Source organism: Colletotrichum truncatum (genome assembly GCF_014235925.2).
Source record: "Colletotrichum truncatum strain CMES1059 chromosome Unknown Contig_0010, whole genome shotgun sequence".
In the NCBI taxonomy this organism is placed as follows: Eukaryota; Fungi; Ascomycota; class Sordariomycetes; order Glomerellales; family Glomerellaceae; genus Colletotrichum; species Colletotrichum truncatum.
Genome location: NW_027222407.1, coordinates 1,797,659 through 1,814,194, shown reverse-complemented (window position 1 = coordinate 1,814,194; position 16,536 = coordinate 1,797,659). Strand labels below are relative to the sequence as shown.

Below are 16,536 nucleotides of genomic sequence, written 5' to 3'. Positions count from 1 at the left end.
AGAATCACTACAAAATCCCCGGGAAAAGAGGATTTTAACTCCAAGCTTCTTAGTTCACATGTCAAACCAAAAAGTGAAAACGACAGCACAAATATTGCGACAAATTGGTTACATTTACTCAAAATCATAAGTTACAGCTTCTCCCTCAATCAGTTTCTGAAGCAAGATTGTCGTTAACTGGTTCCTGTGCTCTGCTGATGAGCCGGATTAACCAGGGCCGAGGGTTGGTTCGGTCCGAAGTCTTTGGAAAATCCGCCTGATGTCACGTACGATATCGTCATCTTGTTAAACTTTCGAGCTGATACTTATCTCCACCACCCCACAAAGTCGCCGCAGTTCAACGGCATCATCCTTCCAACATAACAGAAAGAGCAAAATTCTCACGCCAAATCAATCAGTACCTATCCAGGACCCCAAGTAACGGCGGGCTAACATGACGTTTCGGATGCTGCTATTTCTGCATCGTAAAGAGGGCATTACACACGCCGAGTTCAAAGATCACTATGAGTACGTCCACGTTCCCCTCACGAGGGAACTCACCGGCTCGCTGTTTCCGCTGTTGCACTCGCGAAAGTACATCGAGCGTTCGCCTGACGATGGCAAGCCCGTTGTGCTCATGGGAGAAAATGTGGAGCACGAGGCAGACGCCGTAGTGGAAGTTGTGTTCAAGGACGACGATGCCGCGCAGGCATTCTTCGCAGCGACAAACAGCGGAGAGGCTGCAGAGAGGCTGAAAATGGACACAGACCAATTTCTGGATAGAGGGAAAATAAGGGCCGTGAAAATTTCAGGGTCTTTCGAGACGCGCGAAGAGACATGATATTCACTTGCCGAGGAAGAAATTCTCCATACTCTAGGATAACAACAAAGGGTTGAGAATTACATATGAACAGATGGCAGTGCTGAGGAAAAGTTGAGGTAACAATTTGGTAGTAAAGCATGAACATTCATCTTTAAGACATTTACAAAACTCATCGCAACGGGCTATACCGAGGGTACTTTCAAACTGTGTATGATTACATGTACACACATTCACTCTCGGCGAGATCCTCATTTTATTTCAACGCCGACCCACCGTTGAAGAAGCCTCGGCTCAATCTCTGAGATAGTGGGGGCCGTACCGTATCGGAGCCGGCCCCGGCCTCCGCGGGGTCGCGGAACCCATCCGCTTGTGGGGCTCTCGGTTACCTGCAGCTACGCGACCCTTCGTTTCCAAGGGCGTGGGTTCCTCCCTCCCTGCTCTCCCGAACACATGTTATCTGTCTTCTTGGCCTAAAAAGACCGGACGAACCACGAGAGAAAGTGCGTGACAACGACAGCTGGACTCCAAAGATCCGGACCATTTCTCCCGGACCCCTACAGAAAAGCGCATCGGTCGTGTTAGCCCGATTAGTCCTATTGTCCGCGATCGACGTTGGGCCCAGATTTTCTCTCACGACAGCCTCGAGTCGCGTCAACTCACGCGTCTCTCCATCACAACCATCCAACAAGAGGCTGCGAATATTGTCTTTTGAGAACACGCCAGTGCAATGAGTCACAAGCATCAAACGCTTCGGTTTGTGGAGGACCCGACCGCCGGGGATGGCATTTGGGGTTATCCCACCAGCAAGGCCAAGTAAGCAGCCGCCGAAAATTTCACCGATCGACAAGATGCTGACCTGAGGCTCTGCTCAGCTTCTGCGAGGAGGACTACGTTTTTACGAGGTACATCGCGGAATTCATTAACTGCATTTCCAATGCCACATACAGTTAGTAGCCCCAACTCAGTGACTGAGTTTCTGTCGCACTAAATAATTGGCAGTCTATTTGGCTCTCAAGTACCCCCGCGCCAACCCCAAGGCTGCGGTCCCCTGGTACCAGGCTCTGGACATTCAATCCATAGGGCTCCTACTAGTCGGCATATTCTCCGGGATTTTCCATGGGACAATGCATCAGGAAACTCAACTTCTCGACGACCTTTCCATGCTCATCCTTGCCGGCTCCTTGGTTCAGCCATTGTACGTGCACCGCCAATCACCTCTTGTCCGCGTCCTCATAATTGCGGGTTTGTGGCTTGGAATCGGTACTATGGCCGTCATCTATGTTCGTTCCGGCGACATCTTTATCCACGTAATGACCTTTACGGGGCTGCTTACTTTCGTTTGGCCGCGGACGTTGTACCTTGTTTATGGCACCGGGCTGTACTCAAAGGAGGAGAAGAAGGCGTTCATGCGTTACTTTTGGAAGGCGGTAATGGCCCTGATCTTTGGTTTCACATTGTGGCATATCGACTTGGACTATTGCGCCGAGTTAAGAGCTGCCAGAAAAGCCGTTGGGCTGCCTGTGGCGTGGTTTCTGGAGTTGCATGGGTGGTGGCATATTTTCACTGCCCTTGGTGCGAGTTGGTATATGCGGTTGATCAGACAGATTACTGTTGACCCTTCTGGCGCAGAGAAGAAGACAAGATGAAGAGATGATGCTTTGGAGACACAGGCATCATTCATCCGACGCTGATTACCTCAAGTGCCCAGGAACAGCAGTCTCAAAGCGAGTGATGGGGAAGCATGCGGCTGTCAATATTTACACTGGCCATTGAAGATAGAATAGAATACCCAACACACTAATCAACAATGTCGTTCTTGTATTCACCTTGACCTGTGGCATAACACCTAATCCGACATAACCGTTTTAAAATAAGTCAAGAACAGTAAATTCATTCATAATTCGTTCTTGCTTTGACCTAACCCTGCCGCTTGAAGCATGTCGATAATACCCACGCACCCTTGAGCAGAAGCCGTACCTTCTTTTCGTTAAAGATCTCTGTAGCTACTGCAAGAAGTGAGTACTTGTACCGGTTACGTGCTTCGATGTCAGCGCCGTTGTCCAGAAGCAACTCTGCCAACTTCTTGGCTTCTAAGTCACTGGATCTAACAGCCCAATCAAGCGGCGTATAGCCGTGCTGATCCTGCGCCTCTATATTTGCACCATTTTCCAGCTGAAAACGGGCCATCTCAACATGTCCACCTTCCGTGGCAAACAACAGTGGTGTCGAACCACATTCGTCGTTCCCCTCAATGTGGTAAGATTAGATATTAAACGAGCCGAGGTCGCATCCAGTAGTCATCGTACCAATGGAAAACTAGAGGTATCGCACAATTAACACAGCCAGACATGTCAGCTGATCAGGTAGAGGTTTCAATTGGTAAAATAAGCGCGCAAGGCGATCGATTCGCCGCAGCTTAGAAAATGTAGTGATAGAACGTGGAAGAAGAAAGTAGATGTCATTCCTCTAAACTGTTATTTGCTACTGCACTCTTCCCTAAAAACACATTGGAATCCATCGGCAGCACAGCAAAAGTTTGGAGGTTTGCATTGGCCATCATTGCCTTGAGCGTCCTTGCAAGCCACTATTGACAGGGTTTTGGGTCAGAATTTGATGTGTTGTAACAAGAAAAGAGGACTTACTGGAAAAAGACAAATATGAAGCAATGATAACGAGGAGAGATGTCTTGAACTGCATGGTTATGAAAATAAAGTGCTTGTGTCGATATTTAAATGCAGCAGAAAGATTTTAAATTGATGTAGGTTTGCGGTGATAATCAAGGAACTTTGTTGTGTCTCTCCTTGACCTGAAGTACTTCAATAGCGAAAATTGTGACTCTTTATATTTTGCCCTTTGTTGTGAGCTGGCTTTCCGTTTTATTGTTCAACACATAAGCGCGCTTTGAGGCTTGTAGAGAGCATGGTTACAGGAGTGGAACAGGCTACGCGGCGGCTATTCATGCTATGGGCTTGATAAAAGTCTTAAGCTCTATTCCGGGAGTTACAAACCCATGAAAGTATCATAACCTAAAGCTTATTGCCGAAGGTGAGCTGAGCTATCATCCAGTCTAGATCTCATCACCAGTGAAGGCCGGTTTCAAGCTGAAAAGTCCTGAGACCAGCCACTGTCCAATCTAAAGCTTCCATTAGCATTATTGTATGAATCGACATGGACCGAAGATATTACGTAGGGAGGTCGATAAGAACAATCAACAACTGTTGAAGGTAGATGTCAGCTGAGCGAATCGTCAGTGAATGCGGAGACCGGTGGGCAGACTAAACAGCTTGGCCATATAAGGATGCTAAAACTGCTATGCTTGATAAGTCTTCCATATATTGAACAGCAACATGTGTGCCCGGGTATTGATTGGCTCTTTCGAGTGTTTGGGTGCCACTAGAAATTGACTTTGGCTTACTTGCTGTTCAAACTCAGACCACCATCTGGATCTGAGACGTATAACGAATCATGCTACTTCAGCTCCGAAGCCAACCGTTCATCATGCATGGTCTGACACATGTCACACCTATTTACAGACGAACGGTCAGTCCGGAAGCCCTGTCAATAAGCGCACGTGAGCTCCATGAAAGTTGAGACAGAAGAGAATTGAGGTGACTTAGCTTCGCTTGTGCTTTTGACCAAGATTTACATTGGGTTGACACTTTTTCATAGATTTAGCAGCTGAAGACCCTGAAGTAGTATTGGAGTATGTCGCTGTGCTATTCTATGGGATGAACCGATTGTCTATGCAAGTTGAAATGAAATTGATTCCTCTCAAACTGGGTGGCCATACCTTCATTTCTCGTCTTGCGGCAACTCTTGTGATTTCATACTAGCAAGTTCTACCATAACAACAAGCCTGCACGCCGCAGCAGAACCGAAAAATCTCATGATGACGCCAATGGCATCTATTGGAGACACAAAAAGAATAGAGGAAAACCAACAAGTGCCTAAAAGGACGTGAAATGCAGCTAGAAGGTACCCAACATTAAACAAGAATGCCACCCATGGCTCAAACTCGGGAAGCTCGTGGATTCTCACAGCAGGATGTCGCATACCCGGCGTCAGCTCTCTGATCACGAACTGGGAGATTGACAAGCCGCTGTTCTGCCTGACTGTTCCGACATTGACCGTGGAAGAAGGGCGCCACTCAGTCCTTGAGGAGGGCGGAGACCACTGCGCATCTTCCGGGCTTCCCCGTCCCGCGTCAACAGACATACGTATCTTTTCGACGGTGCAGTTCCGAATGTGTTTGGCGATAGCCGAGAACTGAAATGGAATCGCGACGACGATGAAGAGAAAGGTTATGGAGAAGACCCATATAAGCGGAAGGAACCAGGTGTTGCATCGGAAGCTCATGATGGTCCGATCGCCTACCCTGACAGCCAAGTTGATTACATTGAGCACGGAACCTGCCACAAAGATGTACTCCGCTATTCCCACCACTACTCCCCATCTTGAGCTCTTGAGCCTGGGTATAAACCGCTCGCCTTGTACGATGGACAGAATTTGGGTGGGAGATTCGAGGCGGCAGAGTCGTTCAAGGTAGAAACCCGGGCTGCCAACCGAAATCAAGAGTGAAAGGATAGGTCGGCGAGCAGACAGGAGGGCGAGCTGGGTCATGGATGGACCCAGCATGGACAGTACAGACGGCAGGATACCGAGGAAAATGGCAGCAGAGGCCATCTTTGCTTTGAGGCTTTCGGAGGTTGCTTCGAGTATGCAGTCGACGTGAAGGTCGCATGTCGGTGTGACGAACTGTTGATGGTCGGCAATGTAGGCGGCGAGAGACTCACTACACGTGCCCGTCGATATATTCTGGAAGATATGGCCATAATAGCTGTACCAGTCCCTAAATCGAACGGCACTTCCAACGTCGACCAGCTCCGACATTGCTAGCTTAACTGTGTGAACGCCTCTCAGACTTTCAAGAATTGCTGGAGTTTGTAGGAGTTTCAAGGTTTGGTGAATCTCAATGATGTTCTGAGCAAGCAGGGAATAGCCAAAATTCCAACCATCGACCGCAAGGGAGTACCGGCAGCTCAAATTGAAAAGATGGCCTTGGCGGACTGAAATCACTTAATCCACATCATGTGGCTTCTTGAAATCGATCTGGCGCTCATTCGGCGATATCGCCGCTGACAACAGATGTCTGGTAAGCTTTTGATAATCTGAATCGCCCTTTACTCTCATAGGGGAGGTTGGTGACTTGGAAGGGACGCCACAAGACGCCCGATTGGGTTACCCGTTATCGTAGGGCTGTAAGGGAGAATTTAGCTGCATGATCTTCTTGATTTCTGATCGATTTGGGGTCACCAGGTTTAAAATTTGACCTAGTTGCAAAGTGAGTGCAGGTTAGCTTCAGTTTGTGGCCCAATCACTTCCGTGGACAGTCAGACAAAATGGTCTTCGGCCAAGGGATTGTGAAACTGTCACGTGCTTACATTGCTGAGGCATGAAAACTCAGAAGGGCAAAGTGAAAAAAAATCTAAAGAATGAACGTTTAACTATGATGCCAGAGAATTTAGTTGCAGAACGGCCCACGGCCCGACCCGGCGCCCAGGGAGAAAAGCATATCGAAACTGTCATCCGAGGCAAGATTGATACTACACACTTCAATGGCCAGAATAGTGAATTTTCGGCTTTTGTAACTAGGTTACATGCAATTCTCTTCACTAGGAGGCTGCTTCTTTGCTCTAGTGAAGTGTTTCTCCTTCGTCTCCGTTCTTGTGCAACTGTCCAAGCCTGTTGCTATATGCCTGTCCCTCACCCCGCCTTGGAATCAAAACCAAATCCTAATTGGCGCCAGTGCCATCCAGTTATCTAAGCATCCTCATTGCGAGTGCCCCAGGCCTCTGTGCTGAGAGTGATCCATGCGTACACATCAAGAATCGGATGGCAGTTGTCGAGAAGGACAGCAGCCCAGATGCTTCTGGAAGCCCACGGAAAGCGGCGGACAAAGCGGGTGTATGTACTGAACATTCTCCAAATGTACCAAAAGGCGGCGAAATAGCTTAGGCACATGTTAGCAGGTAAATCTGGGGGTGAAGGAACACCGAGAGGACATACGCTACCCACGAGCTGTTGCGAAAGCCCTGAATAAAGGCAGCAATATGGATCCATGCCAGAACAGGACGAAGAAGACGTTCAATCATCTTGCGAGCCATGTAAGGATGCTTCCTGTGAGGATGTCAGGTACGGAGCCAAGGATTGTTCATGAGATGATTCACTTGTGTATGTTCCAGATGCCCGGACTGTAGACCACAGTGGTGAGGAATGACTGGATTGCGTTACGCTGCCAGCGGGTCATCTGACGAAGCAAGTTGGAGTCACGCATGACACTGGTCGTGATCTCTGCCTCAGGAGCATTTTGAATGCTAACATCCCACCCCTTGCTGAGAAGCCAGCGAGTAATGAAGACATCATCACCAGTGTTGAGGCGCTTGCCGCGCCAGTATTCGTGAGTGATGGCATGTATGAAGCGGACGTCCATAGCGATCTCAGTTCGCATCAGGAGAGTTCTTCCGACAAGACAAAAGCAGCCTCCATCAGCAGCAAAACGGATTGCCTGGATGTTGTTCTGGTTGTCAAGGGATCGAAGGGAAGCAACCTCCCAAGGAGTGATGACCGCAGGATCACGACGCGACTTCGGGATGTGGGCGCTACAAGACGAAAGTTGTTAGACTGGAAGGTTTACACTGTTGAAGCTTGACACAAGTAAATTTCAACGTACCTCTGCTTGCCCACGGCACCGCCAACATTATTGTCCTCAAAGGGAGCAAGAAGAGAAGGTAGAACCTCATAGCCCCAAAAGGCATCATCGTCGACAAGGGCCAAGATTTTACCCTTTGCCTCCTTGATACCTACAACTAGCTGCTCTCGCTTGTTGGCATAGTCAGCTGTCATCAGACTGATGCGTTCCTCGCCTTCGGGAATAACTGGTTTGACGAGGTCGTAAACGCGCTGGAGATCACGCTCGATGGTGACAATAATAATTTCACGAGGATTGTTGGCCAACCAAAGACGAAGGCAGTCCGTGAAAGTATCAGGTGTATCGATAGTTGGGATGATGATGCTCACGTCTCTGCTGGAGTAGGAGGGCTCCTTAGGCAGAGGCAGAGACTGATACTTTTTGGCCAGGCGGGCAGTGAGGGCATCGTCATAAAGGTACCAGACCCTGTGAACCAATTCCCGTGAGTTTCCAGATAGAATTAAGTTCTGGAGAAGAGTGGAACTTACCAGAAAGTGCCGAGGACCACAGACTCCATTGTGTTGCTTGGTGCTTGGTTGTGCTGGTTTGTGACTGGCGATCCGTGAGAGTTGAAATCTTTCTTCGGTGATGAGAAGAAAGGGTTTTCTGTGTTGATACTTGATGAACAGAATTTAGAAAGGAAATGGCTCTGCAGAATTATTCACCGTCGCGGGTGTTCAGGCTTGGTTGAAGTGAAAGTGAGGCCTGAGTTTCTTTTCCTTTCAACCAAAGGAAAGAGCGACGAGACCCACAAGTCCAGCCTAAAGAAAGTGCTTGTTGGTGAATAAAAAAACGGATTCGGCAGGTGGAAAGATCGTTCCTACTTCAGTATAATATTTTTATCGGTCTGAATACGAAATGCAAAAATAGCTGTTTGATGGCTCAAAGAAACATCCTCTTTCTTGCTGGTTCGTAGTGTAGGAGATCGGACCGCCTGTATTTGATAACTTATGGGTCGCTGAATTGAGAAAACATTCGACCATCCATCTACCATACGTTTCTGTGCAATTAAAGTCTGGAGACGTTCAAGATCAAGTCAAAGGTACGGAAAAACAAGAAATCCATACGCCTTGGTGAGACCATTGGGAAAACTCCAGTCTTCTATTCAAATTAACATGTCACAGAGTCTCCAGCATGGGGTTCCAAGTTCAACAAAATGGATGACAAAGCTGGTTTTGTTCTCGTATTCTCCTTACTTTGATGATGTGGATATACTGAACATGCACTGGTAGAACGCAAAGCCATCTACGGAACTTATAATCTCCAGCCTTCTCAACCTCGAAACACTCCTGCGATTAGCTCCTCCTCTTCCATCCTCCGCAATTCCCTCAAGCGCCGCCTTAAATTCCTCCATTTCCTTACAACGGCGATTCCGACAGGAATCAAGAAAAGACCAAAGGTCCTTAGCTCGCCCTCGTCAAGTCTTGGGATAGATGCAGCGAACTCTGCTCCATATGTGCCGAACAGTCCGCCTATCCACTTGCAGTGCACATGATCCCTAAGCTTTTTAGACAGTTCAAGGCTTTCAAATTCGTCGGTGGGATAAGCTGGAAGAAACATTTGCAGAAGCTGCATGAGGGTGATCAGCTCAGTGAGTGCAAGCACTGTAGTGGTGTTTGCATGTGCTTCCAACAGAACGGTATCTGCTATCTTAGAACTGATACCGTGAAGAGTGATCGCAAGGTCAAGAGCTAAGAGGCCTATGGTCAAACACTCCCAAAGCGGTGTAACCATGTTGAGAGTCCGGATGAAGTCGTCCAAAAACCCCCCAAAATCTTGAGAGGAGCAGAAAGCGTCACACACATCTTGATGAGCGGGCATCATATTAGCCATTAAGACTATAGCAGCCTTGTCGTATTACGGCGGGATTCGGGTCTTCTTGTGATTATGGCTACCAATATGGCCGAAGAATCGTTCGAGGCGAGTGTCAATGTATTTGCAGGACAACAAGTTAGGTGCGGGAGGAAAGATGAGCTGAGGTGGGACCTGTTGAGGTGAAGTTCGGAGCTACTGACAGACTCGTTTACGGCAACCCTCAGGAAAAGTGAAAATGAGTCGAGAGAAATGCCACATGACTAAGCATATTCATGTACCAACCGCAATTCGGGCTCAACAGTCAGTGATGGTCAGTAATATTCGTCTGCTCGGCAAGTGCTAAGTTGAAAGCGGACTCGGAAATAATTCCTCGCCATTAAAAAGACGTAGCTTGCCTACAACAAATGCATGTCACAACTCATTGTGATCCGAAGTCCTTACACATTTTTCATCGCGGGCCGTTGACAGCACAAATTCACAACTCATAGGTCGACTACTTGGCTCAGCTCGTACGGTTCGGCCGACGACGCGGTTTCATTCTCTAAGCTGGAGAGTGTGGTGGCGGCAATACTTTGAGCAATCTGAGGTCCCAGAACTTTTAAAATATCTAGAGAAACCCCGCATTTTCAGATAGTAGTGCTTATCATGAATTCTCTGAGCTTTGGGGCTGCGTTTGTTGTCTAGCATTCTTTCGAATTCCATTCCTTGCTCCAATTTCTATGCAGATGCGAGCGCCAGGATCATGGTACATGATCAAGTAAACCTGAAACATGGATATCGCACCAGGATAAGAAGTTTGGTATGAACCCAATGTGTCTGTCACGTGTCGTCGTTGTTCTAGGACCCTTGGTGGCCAAATACCGCAAGGCGAAAGGACGAATCACAGCTTCTCAAGAACATCCCGTGTGTGCTCGTGCGTGAACAACGATTAGACTTCACCCAACTGAAAATGCAAATGTGTGAGAGCAAGTTTTGAAATCCAGAGTCTCAACTATGAAGACGACTTTACCAATACAACGAAACTATAACCTCCAACCCGTTACATTAAAAAAGTAAAATAGCTAATAATCCCGCCAACGGGCGAGTGTTCCAATCTAAGTTTTGGACATGACTTCGTTTAGAGCGCAGTCATTGACATTATTGACGGTTTCTCTCACCAGGCAGGAAAATTTCCAAAAAGATGAACCCGTAGATTGGATTAAGTCAATCGCGGTGAGGATTTGAGCCTCACGCGGGGGTCGAACCCGCAACCTTGAGATTAAGAGTCTCACGCTCTACCGATTGAGCTAGCAAGGCGGGTCTAGATGATGTGGTTATCGTGAGTATGGGGAGCCTCTAAGTCGCGAATTGGAATAGCTCGATGTAAGCGAGGCTACTCTCCCCTTTCCTTTCCATTGAATCTCTCGCAAATGGCTAGAATGTTTTGATTGAGTTGGCACAGATATTACGATCAGTCCTTGTTTCTATTTCCCAACCGTTTCCCATTTGTGACAAGGCGGCTTATGCTGAGACGATTTTACTTGCCGAAGCTCATTGTCGTTTGGCCATGTGCCGACCTATAAGCGAAAATTCAACTAGCTCGCAACCGATTAACTAGTCTCTTTTGTTTTCTTACAGGAACAGGTCGTGACTCCTCAGATGCATTGTTCTCTTGCCACACGGACTACCCATTCGACTGCCTGGGCAGAATATACTAAGGTAGTTGCGGGTGAATCCTCGCTCGGCATTCAGTTAGTTAACAAAGCCACCACCATGGAACAGCGGTATGATTTCCCAATCGTTCGATAATTGAGGGTTTCACCATCTTTAAATCTTCAAATCGCACACCAGAATATGCAAGATGGAAGGGGCTGGTATCGATTATTGGGATGAGTACCAATGGCCATCAAAACATTGAAAATCCTCCTAGTAATCCCTGTCCTTTGTAAGGCGTACGTCGTAGACGGGAGATGATAGGATCAGCCGCAGGCCAATAAAATGCGTCAGACAGTTTTCGTCAGTAACACTTGATCCACTTGTCGATTCCCTTCAATTACGAACCAGCCACAGAAGCCATTCTAGGCAAGCTTGTCTACTTGAAGGGACCACGCTGACACGTGCCAATACGTCCTTCGTTGCTAACGGACCCATATTCTCTGAAGCCATGTTTTTCGGCAGTGAGGACGGGCACGCAAAATGCGAGCTTTTCCCGAACTCATCTCGTTCCGAGGTCTCAATCTTCACGTTCCTATTGGTCCGCTATTGGCACAGCTGAGCTGACATGGCAGGGTCTAGAATCCTGACACTAAGTTCGTCCGTCTTGTCAATATCCGAGCCCTAACAGTTAGGCTCTTTGACGTTTCGATGACCTGATTTGACCCGCGCTGGCCGCCAACAGGCACAGTATTTTGCCCAGTCAGCACCATAATAACCCAAGAGAGCTAGGAACGAGGTCTCCTGCAGCATATTTTCCCCATACGGCCACCAGCAGCCAAACTGGTGGACCACTCTCAGCAACATCCCCGGCCCCAACGCCAAGTCGTGGTGACCAAAATTAGCGCCATGTTGGATTGAACACAGAACCAAGGTTCTCAGGTGACATGACATGCACAGGGGAGATAATATTTGATTCAGCGAGAACGGCTTGGTGCGGCGGCCCCCAAATTAAGAACCAAACCGTGACGCAGGGAGGCGGAAGTGATACCACCGCACACCGTTTGGCGCAAAACTATTGAGGCACCAAATTCCCACAGCCTCGGTCGCTGACAATCTCTCGGCCGGCTGATTCTGCCCCTCCAAACTTGAAACAAGTCTTTTCTAGATCATCAGAGCCTCTCGATAGGTCGCCTCGGACTTTTTTTTGGGGGGAGGGTTTTTTTTTTATCTCCCCCTTGCACATTTGTGCCTGCACCACTGGACTACTGCTATTTTGCAGGTAGTGGTGAACGTGGCCTTGGACTTGCGGGTAGAGGTACCTAAGGGCTAGCTGTGATCGAGGGCGGCCTATTTCGTACCTATCTCTTCTCTATGAACCCGGATTCGAGCTACAATGACAAGAAAGGGCCAACCCAAGGTCCGAACCGGTTGTCTAACATGCAAGTAAGTGTTTTCTCATTCCCCATGATCTGATGTTGTCGCCGCGCATCACACAGATTTGTTTGGCTTTAGCCCAAAAGCCTGAAGTGTCTACGCGATCCGGGCGGTCTGATCCGGCTCCGAGCTCCAACGGCGGGCTTTCATGGAATCACTGGCCAAACGGAAAGACATCTCTACCTGATCATCTCATACTGACTTGAAAACCTTACGGTAGATCACGTAAAGTGAAATGTGATGAGGCGAAACCAGCATGCGTCCGTTGCACGAGCACCGGGCGAAAGTGTGATGGGTATGCTGTCGTCGTTCCCAGTAACCGCGCTCTTGCCCGGGCCCGCTCAAGGACCACGCGGTTGAATGCTGCGTTGGCACATGTATCGGCCGCATGGGACGGGGACATGGATGAGGAGAAAGTCATGGAGCACTTTCGACGCGAGGTTGCGCCGATGATGCCAGGGCATCTAGAGGGCCAGTTCTGGACCGATATAATGCCGCGTATGGGCAGGACCGAACCCGCCTTTCGGCAAGCAATGGCCGCCATTGCCACGCTCATGCCTGGATGTTCAGATGATGCCTTGGAGGATGGGAACACTGGGTACGCCATTGATCCTTACACCAGAGTCATGAGTGTTCTTGAAGGGAACACCCGCAAGCAGAAAGAGGGCGTGGACAGTCAACCAGTGGGTGACCTAACAAAGAGAAGCAGCCACCATCTAGGCCATCCCAATGTTATCAACTCGCCGGCCAGCTCGTCCCCAGCAAGTCTTTCTTCAACAAGCCGGTTATCAATAACACCCAATCCGGAGATAAACCCATCAGGGTCGTGCTCTGGGCTAACAAATCCTGTGGCCTCTCCTCAGCAACATGAGTATGATAGTGATTCCGACCCTAGAGTGCACAACGAGGTGAACATTACTCTTTCTGGCTGCCTTCTCTTCATTACTGTGGAGTTCTTACGGCATGGCCTTCAGGCGGCAATGGAACAGCTTGCCTCGGGAATCGACGTTTTGAACAACGTAGACTATAAAGAGCTCGCCACCTCTACAGTCATCAATGTTCTCCCCCAATTTCATCGCCTAAGTATAATTCAATTATGCTTCTATGACAGACCAGGGTTTCCCTCCCTCGACTTGACTCATGGCGGCGCTCCTAGGTATAACCTGGGGCCATTCAACAAGGACAGTAGCATCTACAGGCCGCAGAGCGCAATGGATGCCATTATACTAGACGCCATTAGGTATATACGCACGGCAGGCCCCGAATCGAGGACAGATTCGCGACTGGCTTCAAAGGGGCCAGTCATGGACGAACAGCAGACTGCGATCTGCAACGCTTTCGACAAGTGGCACGCTGCATTTACGGTATTTATTAGGGAGCCAAGGCACGGCACCGACCAGCCTCTACCATCACACACTGGCATCGTGTGTGCAGAGACTGAGATGAAGTATTTGACTGCAAAGATATGCGTCAGCATCTGCCGGTCACATGATGAATCAGTATATGACTGCTTCAAGGACAGTTTCAGACGTATTACGGCCCTTGCACAGGAGATATACCAAAGCTGTTTGGAGATTCCAGCCGAATCGGCAGAGTACAGATTCAACTTCAAAATGAGCTACCTTCCTCTTCTGGAGTTCGTTGTAACCAAATGCCGATGGCTTGATATCCGGTATCAGGCCTGGATGATCGTCTGGGGGCTCGCAACAGCGCGCAACGAGCCTATTACACTGAGGAATCTGCACCTTGTAGGAAAACGAACAATAGAAAGGGAACATAACGCCAAGATTGAAGAGATAAACCGGGAAAACGCTCATTTGTTTTCGTTGCCAGCGGAAGAGATGCGGATCAAAGACTATACTACGGATCACCGGTTTGCAGATCTCGCAGTTGCAGACGAAACAGGGGGCTCGAAGAGGATTCAGGTGCCTTATAACCAACGGCTACTTCTGCAGTGTGGCAGTTATGAGTTAGATGAGCTGGCTAGGTGGGTGGCCAAGGATGTTGCTTCTGCACCATAAATATAGTCACCAGTAAATTATCCGGCCAACCACTCTTTCGCAACCCTTTGCTTGAACGATTGCGGAAATTAACTGGTGAAATATGCCTACAGTAATGTGCAAGTGGTTTGTACATCAGTATTTGATGCCATGTTGTTTGGTAAGCCACTCGCTGGTGCTGTTGTGGTTCCTTAAGTTTTCAAGTCTACCTAGACTTTTCCCTTCACATGGAAGATATTTGACTTTTCACGGCATTCTTGATGCCATCCAACCCCCTCGATTAGGTAATAGATAGAACGACATCTGGGGAAGTAGGCTTAAATCAAGCTGAGCTTATTATCGGAGTTGTAGTTATCAACTGCTTTCCACCTGTTCCACACTTGAAACCAATCCGTTATTTCAATATACCCATGTGTTGGTCATTCTGTGCGGATATTACTACACCTTGCATAAGGTGACCGATTAAGCACCCGCTTTTTCTGTTATCGTGGATTGGATAACACCACGTGATAGAAGCCGAAGACTGATGCGGCTTACCGATGCCTGTCAGCTGCTTCTCATCACCCCGCGTTTTTTCTCTGCTCAAGCTGTCTTAGGACTGCAAAGGCCCTACCCGGCGTCCTTGTCTTACCTGACCATGCAAAATGACCAGACATACAGTAAGGGCGCGGGAAAGCCATCTCAGCGCTCCCAAAGCTCCTCAGCCCTGCCTTTAGAGCCACTATGTCAATACTGCCGCCAAATTCCATTCACCCCTGCGGCGCGAGAAAAAGCAGAGGAGGGCCTCAGAGTCACTGAAAAAGTCAACCGCTGGTCGCTGGGGCATGGCGCAAGAGTTCAGTTCAGGCCCTGTCCTTTTTGCAAGATTGTGACCCGGGCATACGACAGTTTATATCAAACAGATACAGCTGGAACCGCAAAGATGCTGATGTTGCAAGAAGACGTCGAAATCACCTGGCACTACAACAATGGCCCTGGTGGGCGTAATGCTTTTGCCATTGACGCCGGGGCTTTACAGAACTGGATCTGTCAGGTTGAGACCAAACCATCCTCAGCCGCAGACGCTCACTACATCTACCTCAAGCACGCAATCAATCCTGTCTTCGACGTCAACCGCCTCTTGAAATGGATATCGGTTTGCACAACTTCTCACAAGGAAAGCTGCTACGTCCCACCGCTCGAGTTTTCGAAAACCTTCCCAGGACTACCCGTCTTGCGACTTATCGATGTCGCAAATGAGTGTCTGGTGGAGTTACGAACAGTTCCACAGTATGTTGCACTAAGCTATGTGTGGGGAGAAGTTCCCAGCGTCAGGCTATCCACCGTCAATAGACCGCAGCTTCTGCGGCGGGGTGGAATCAAGGCAGCATGGAGTGCTCTTCCCCGAACCATTAAAGACGCGATCGAATTGGTGCGCAAGCTCGGCGCACGGTATCTCTGGGTTGATGCAATCTGTCTTGTGCAGAATGAGCCGAAAGACCTGAGTCTCGGCGTTAATGTCATGGACCAAATTTATGAGAGGTCTTGGTTGACCATCATAGCGGCCTCTGGACACAATGCCAATGCCGGCTTACCAGGTGTCCAGGAAGGAAGTCGGCCAAAAGTGAACACTTCATCTCGCATTTTGGAGGGCTTATACCTCGGAGTCTACGTTCCATTGGATCGACTGCTAAAATGCTCTGTTCACTCCACAAGGGCATGGACGTAAGAAGTGAAACCCAACAAACAAAATGTGCTCTGACTAACTGACCCCTTTACGGAAGCTTCCAAGAACAACTACTTGCTCGACGTGCCGTATACTTCGTAGACAACAAAGTGTTCTTCCGCTGCAGAGAGGACGTGTACGCTGAGCACCTCACCGACCATAAACCTCGGCCGGGCAAACTTGCGTTGGACAATGAGATCTGGTCATCTATGCTCCCTCTTGCGGCAAGCTTGGACCAACCAGTAGAGGACTTCGCAAATATGCTTCTCTACTACACCCAAAGAGGTCTCACAGACCAAAGCGACATCCTTCGTGCAATGTCCGGTATAATTCGAAGAGTATCTACGAAAGCCAGATGCATTTTCTTCCAGGGTATTCCAACTGCAGCATTTGACGC

The 16,536-nt window shown here is 48.7% G+C and overlaps 8 protein-coding genes across 8 annotated transcripts; 4 read left to right on the top strand and 4 right to left on the bottom strand.

Moving 5' to 3' along the window:
* Window positions 1-433: 433 nt before the first annotated feature.
* CTRU02_213940 (uncharacterized protein) lies at window positions 434-820 on the top strand (the record flags this gene model as incomplete). Its single annotated transcript, XM_036724495.1, has 1 exon — window positions 434-820. One exon carries the CDS (start codon window positions 434-436, stop codon window positions 818-820), a length of 387 nt encoding a protein of 128 aa, XP_036583614.1.
* Window positions 821-1,529: 709 nt separating this feature from the next.
* CTRU02_213939 (alkaline ceramidase family protein) lies at window positions 1,530-2,448 on the top strand (the record flags this gene model as incomplete). Its single annotated transcript, XM_036724494.1, has 3 exons — window positions 1,530-1,615; window positions 1,675-1,748; window positions 1,802-2,448. The coding sequence occupies 3 exons, from the start codon at window positions 1,530-1,532 to the stop codon at window positions 2,446-2,448; spliced, it is 807 nt and encodes a 268-aa protein (XP_036583613.1).
* Window positions 2,449-3,276: 828 nt separating this feature from the next.
* Window positions 3,277-3,499, bottom strand: CTRU02_213938 (uncharacterized protein; the record flags this gene model as incomplete). Its single annotated transcript, XM_036724493.1, has 2 exons — window positions 3,277-3,386; window positions 3,445-3,499. 2 exons carry the CDS (start codon window positions 3,497-3,499, stop codon window positions 3,277-3,279), a joined length of 165 nt encoding a protein of 54 aa, XP_036583612.1.
* A 1,095-nt stretch (window positions 3,500-4,594) lies between these two features.
* On the bottom strand, window positions 4,595-5,692 carry CTRU02_213937 (uncharacterized protein; the record flags this gene model as incomplete). Its single annotated transcript, XM_036724492.1, has 1 exon — window positions 4,595-5,692. The coding sequence occupies one exon, from the start codon at window positions 5,690-5,692 to the stop codon at window positions 4,595-4,597; it is 1,098 nt and encodes a 365-aa protein (XP_036583611.1).
* A 930-nt stretch (window positions 5,693-6,622) lies between these two features.
* CTRU02_213936 (N-acetylglucosaminyltransferase) lies at window positions 6,623-8,067 on the bottom strand (the record flags this gene model as incomplete). Its single annotated transcript, XM_070206156.1, has 5 exons — window positions 6,623-6,812; window positions 6,869-6,979; window positions 7,030-7,461; window positions 7,533-7,976; window positions 8,039-8,067. 5 exons carry the CDS (start codon window positions 8,065-8,067, stop codon window positions 6,623-6,625), a joined length of 1,206 nt encoding a protein of 401 aa, XP_070060188.1.
* Window positions 8,068-8,822: 755 nt separating this feature from the next.
* Window positions 8,823-9,383, bottom strand: CTRU02_213935 (uncharacterized protein; the record flags this gene model as incomplete). Its single annotated transcript, XM_036724490.1, has 1 exon — window positions 8,823-9,383. One exon carries the CDS (start codon window positions 9,381-9,383, stop codon window positions 8,823-8,825), a length of 561 nt encoding a protein of 186 aa, XP_036583609.1.
* Window positions 9,384-12,393: 3,010 nt separating this feature from the next.
* Window positions 12,394-14,455, top strand: CTRU02_213934 (C6 finger domain-containing protein; the record flags this gene model as incomplete). The annotated part of the gene is made up of 2 exons (XM_036724489.1): window positions 12,394-12,443; window positions 12,655-14,455. 2 exons carry the CDS (start codon window positions 12,394-12,396, stop codon window positions 14,453-14,455), a joined length of 1,851 nt encoding a protein of 616 aa, XP_036583608.1.
* A 616-nt stretch (window positions 14,456-15,071) lies between these two features.
* Window positions 15,072-16,142, top strand: CTRU02_213933 (heterokaryon incompatibility protein; the record flags this gene model as incomplete). The annotated part of the gene is made up of 1 exon (XM_036724488.2): window positions 15,072-16,142. One exon carries the CDS (start codon window positions 15,072-15,074, stop codon window positions 16,140-16,142), a length of 1,071 nt encoding a protein of 356 aa, XP_036583607.2.
* Between the last annotated feature and the right edge of the window lie 394 nt (window positions 16,143-16,536).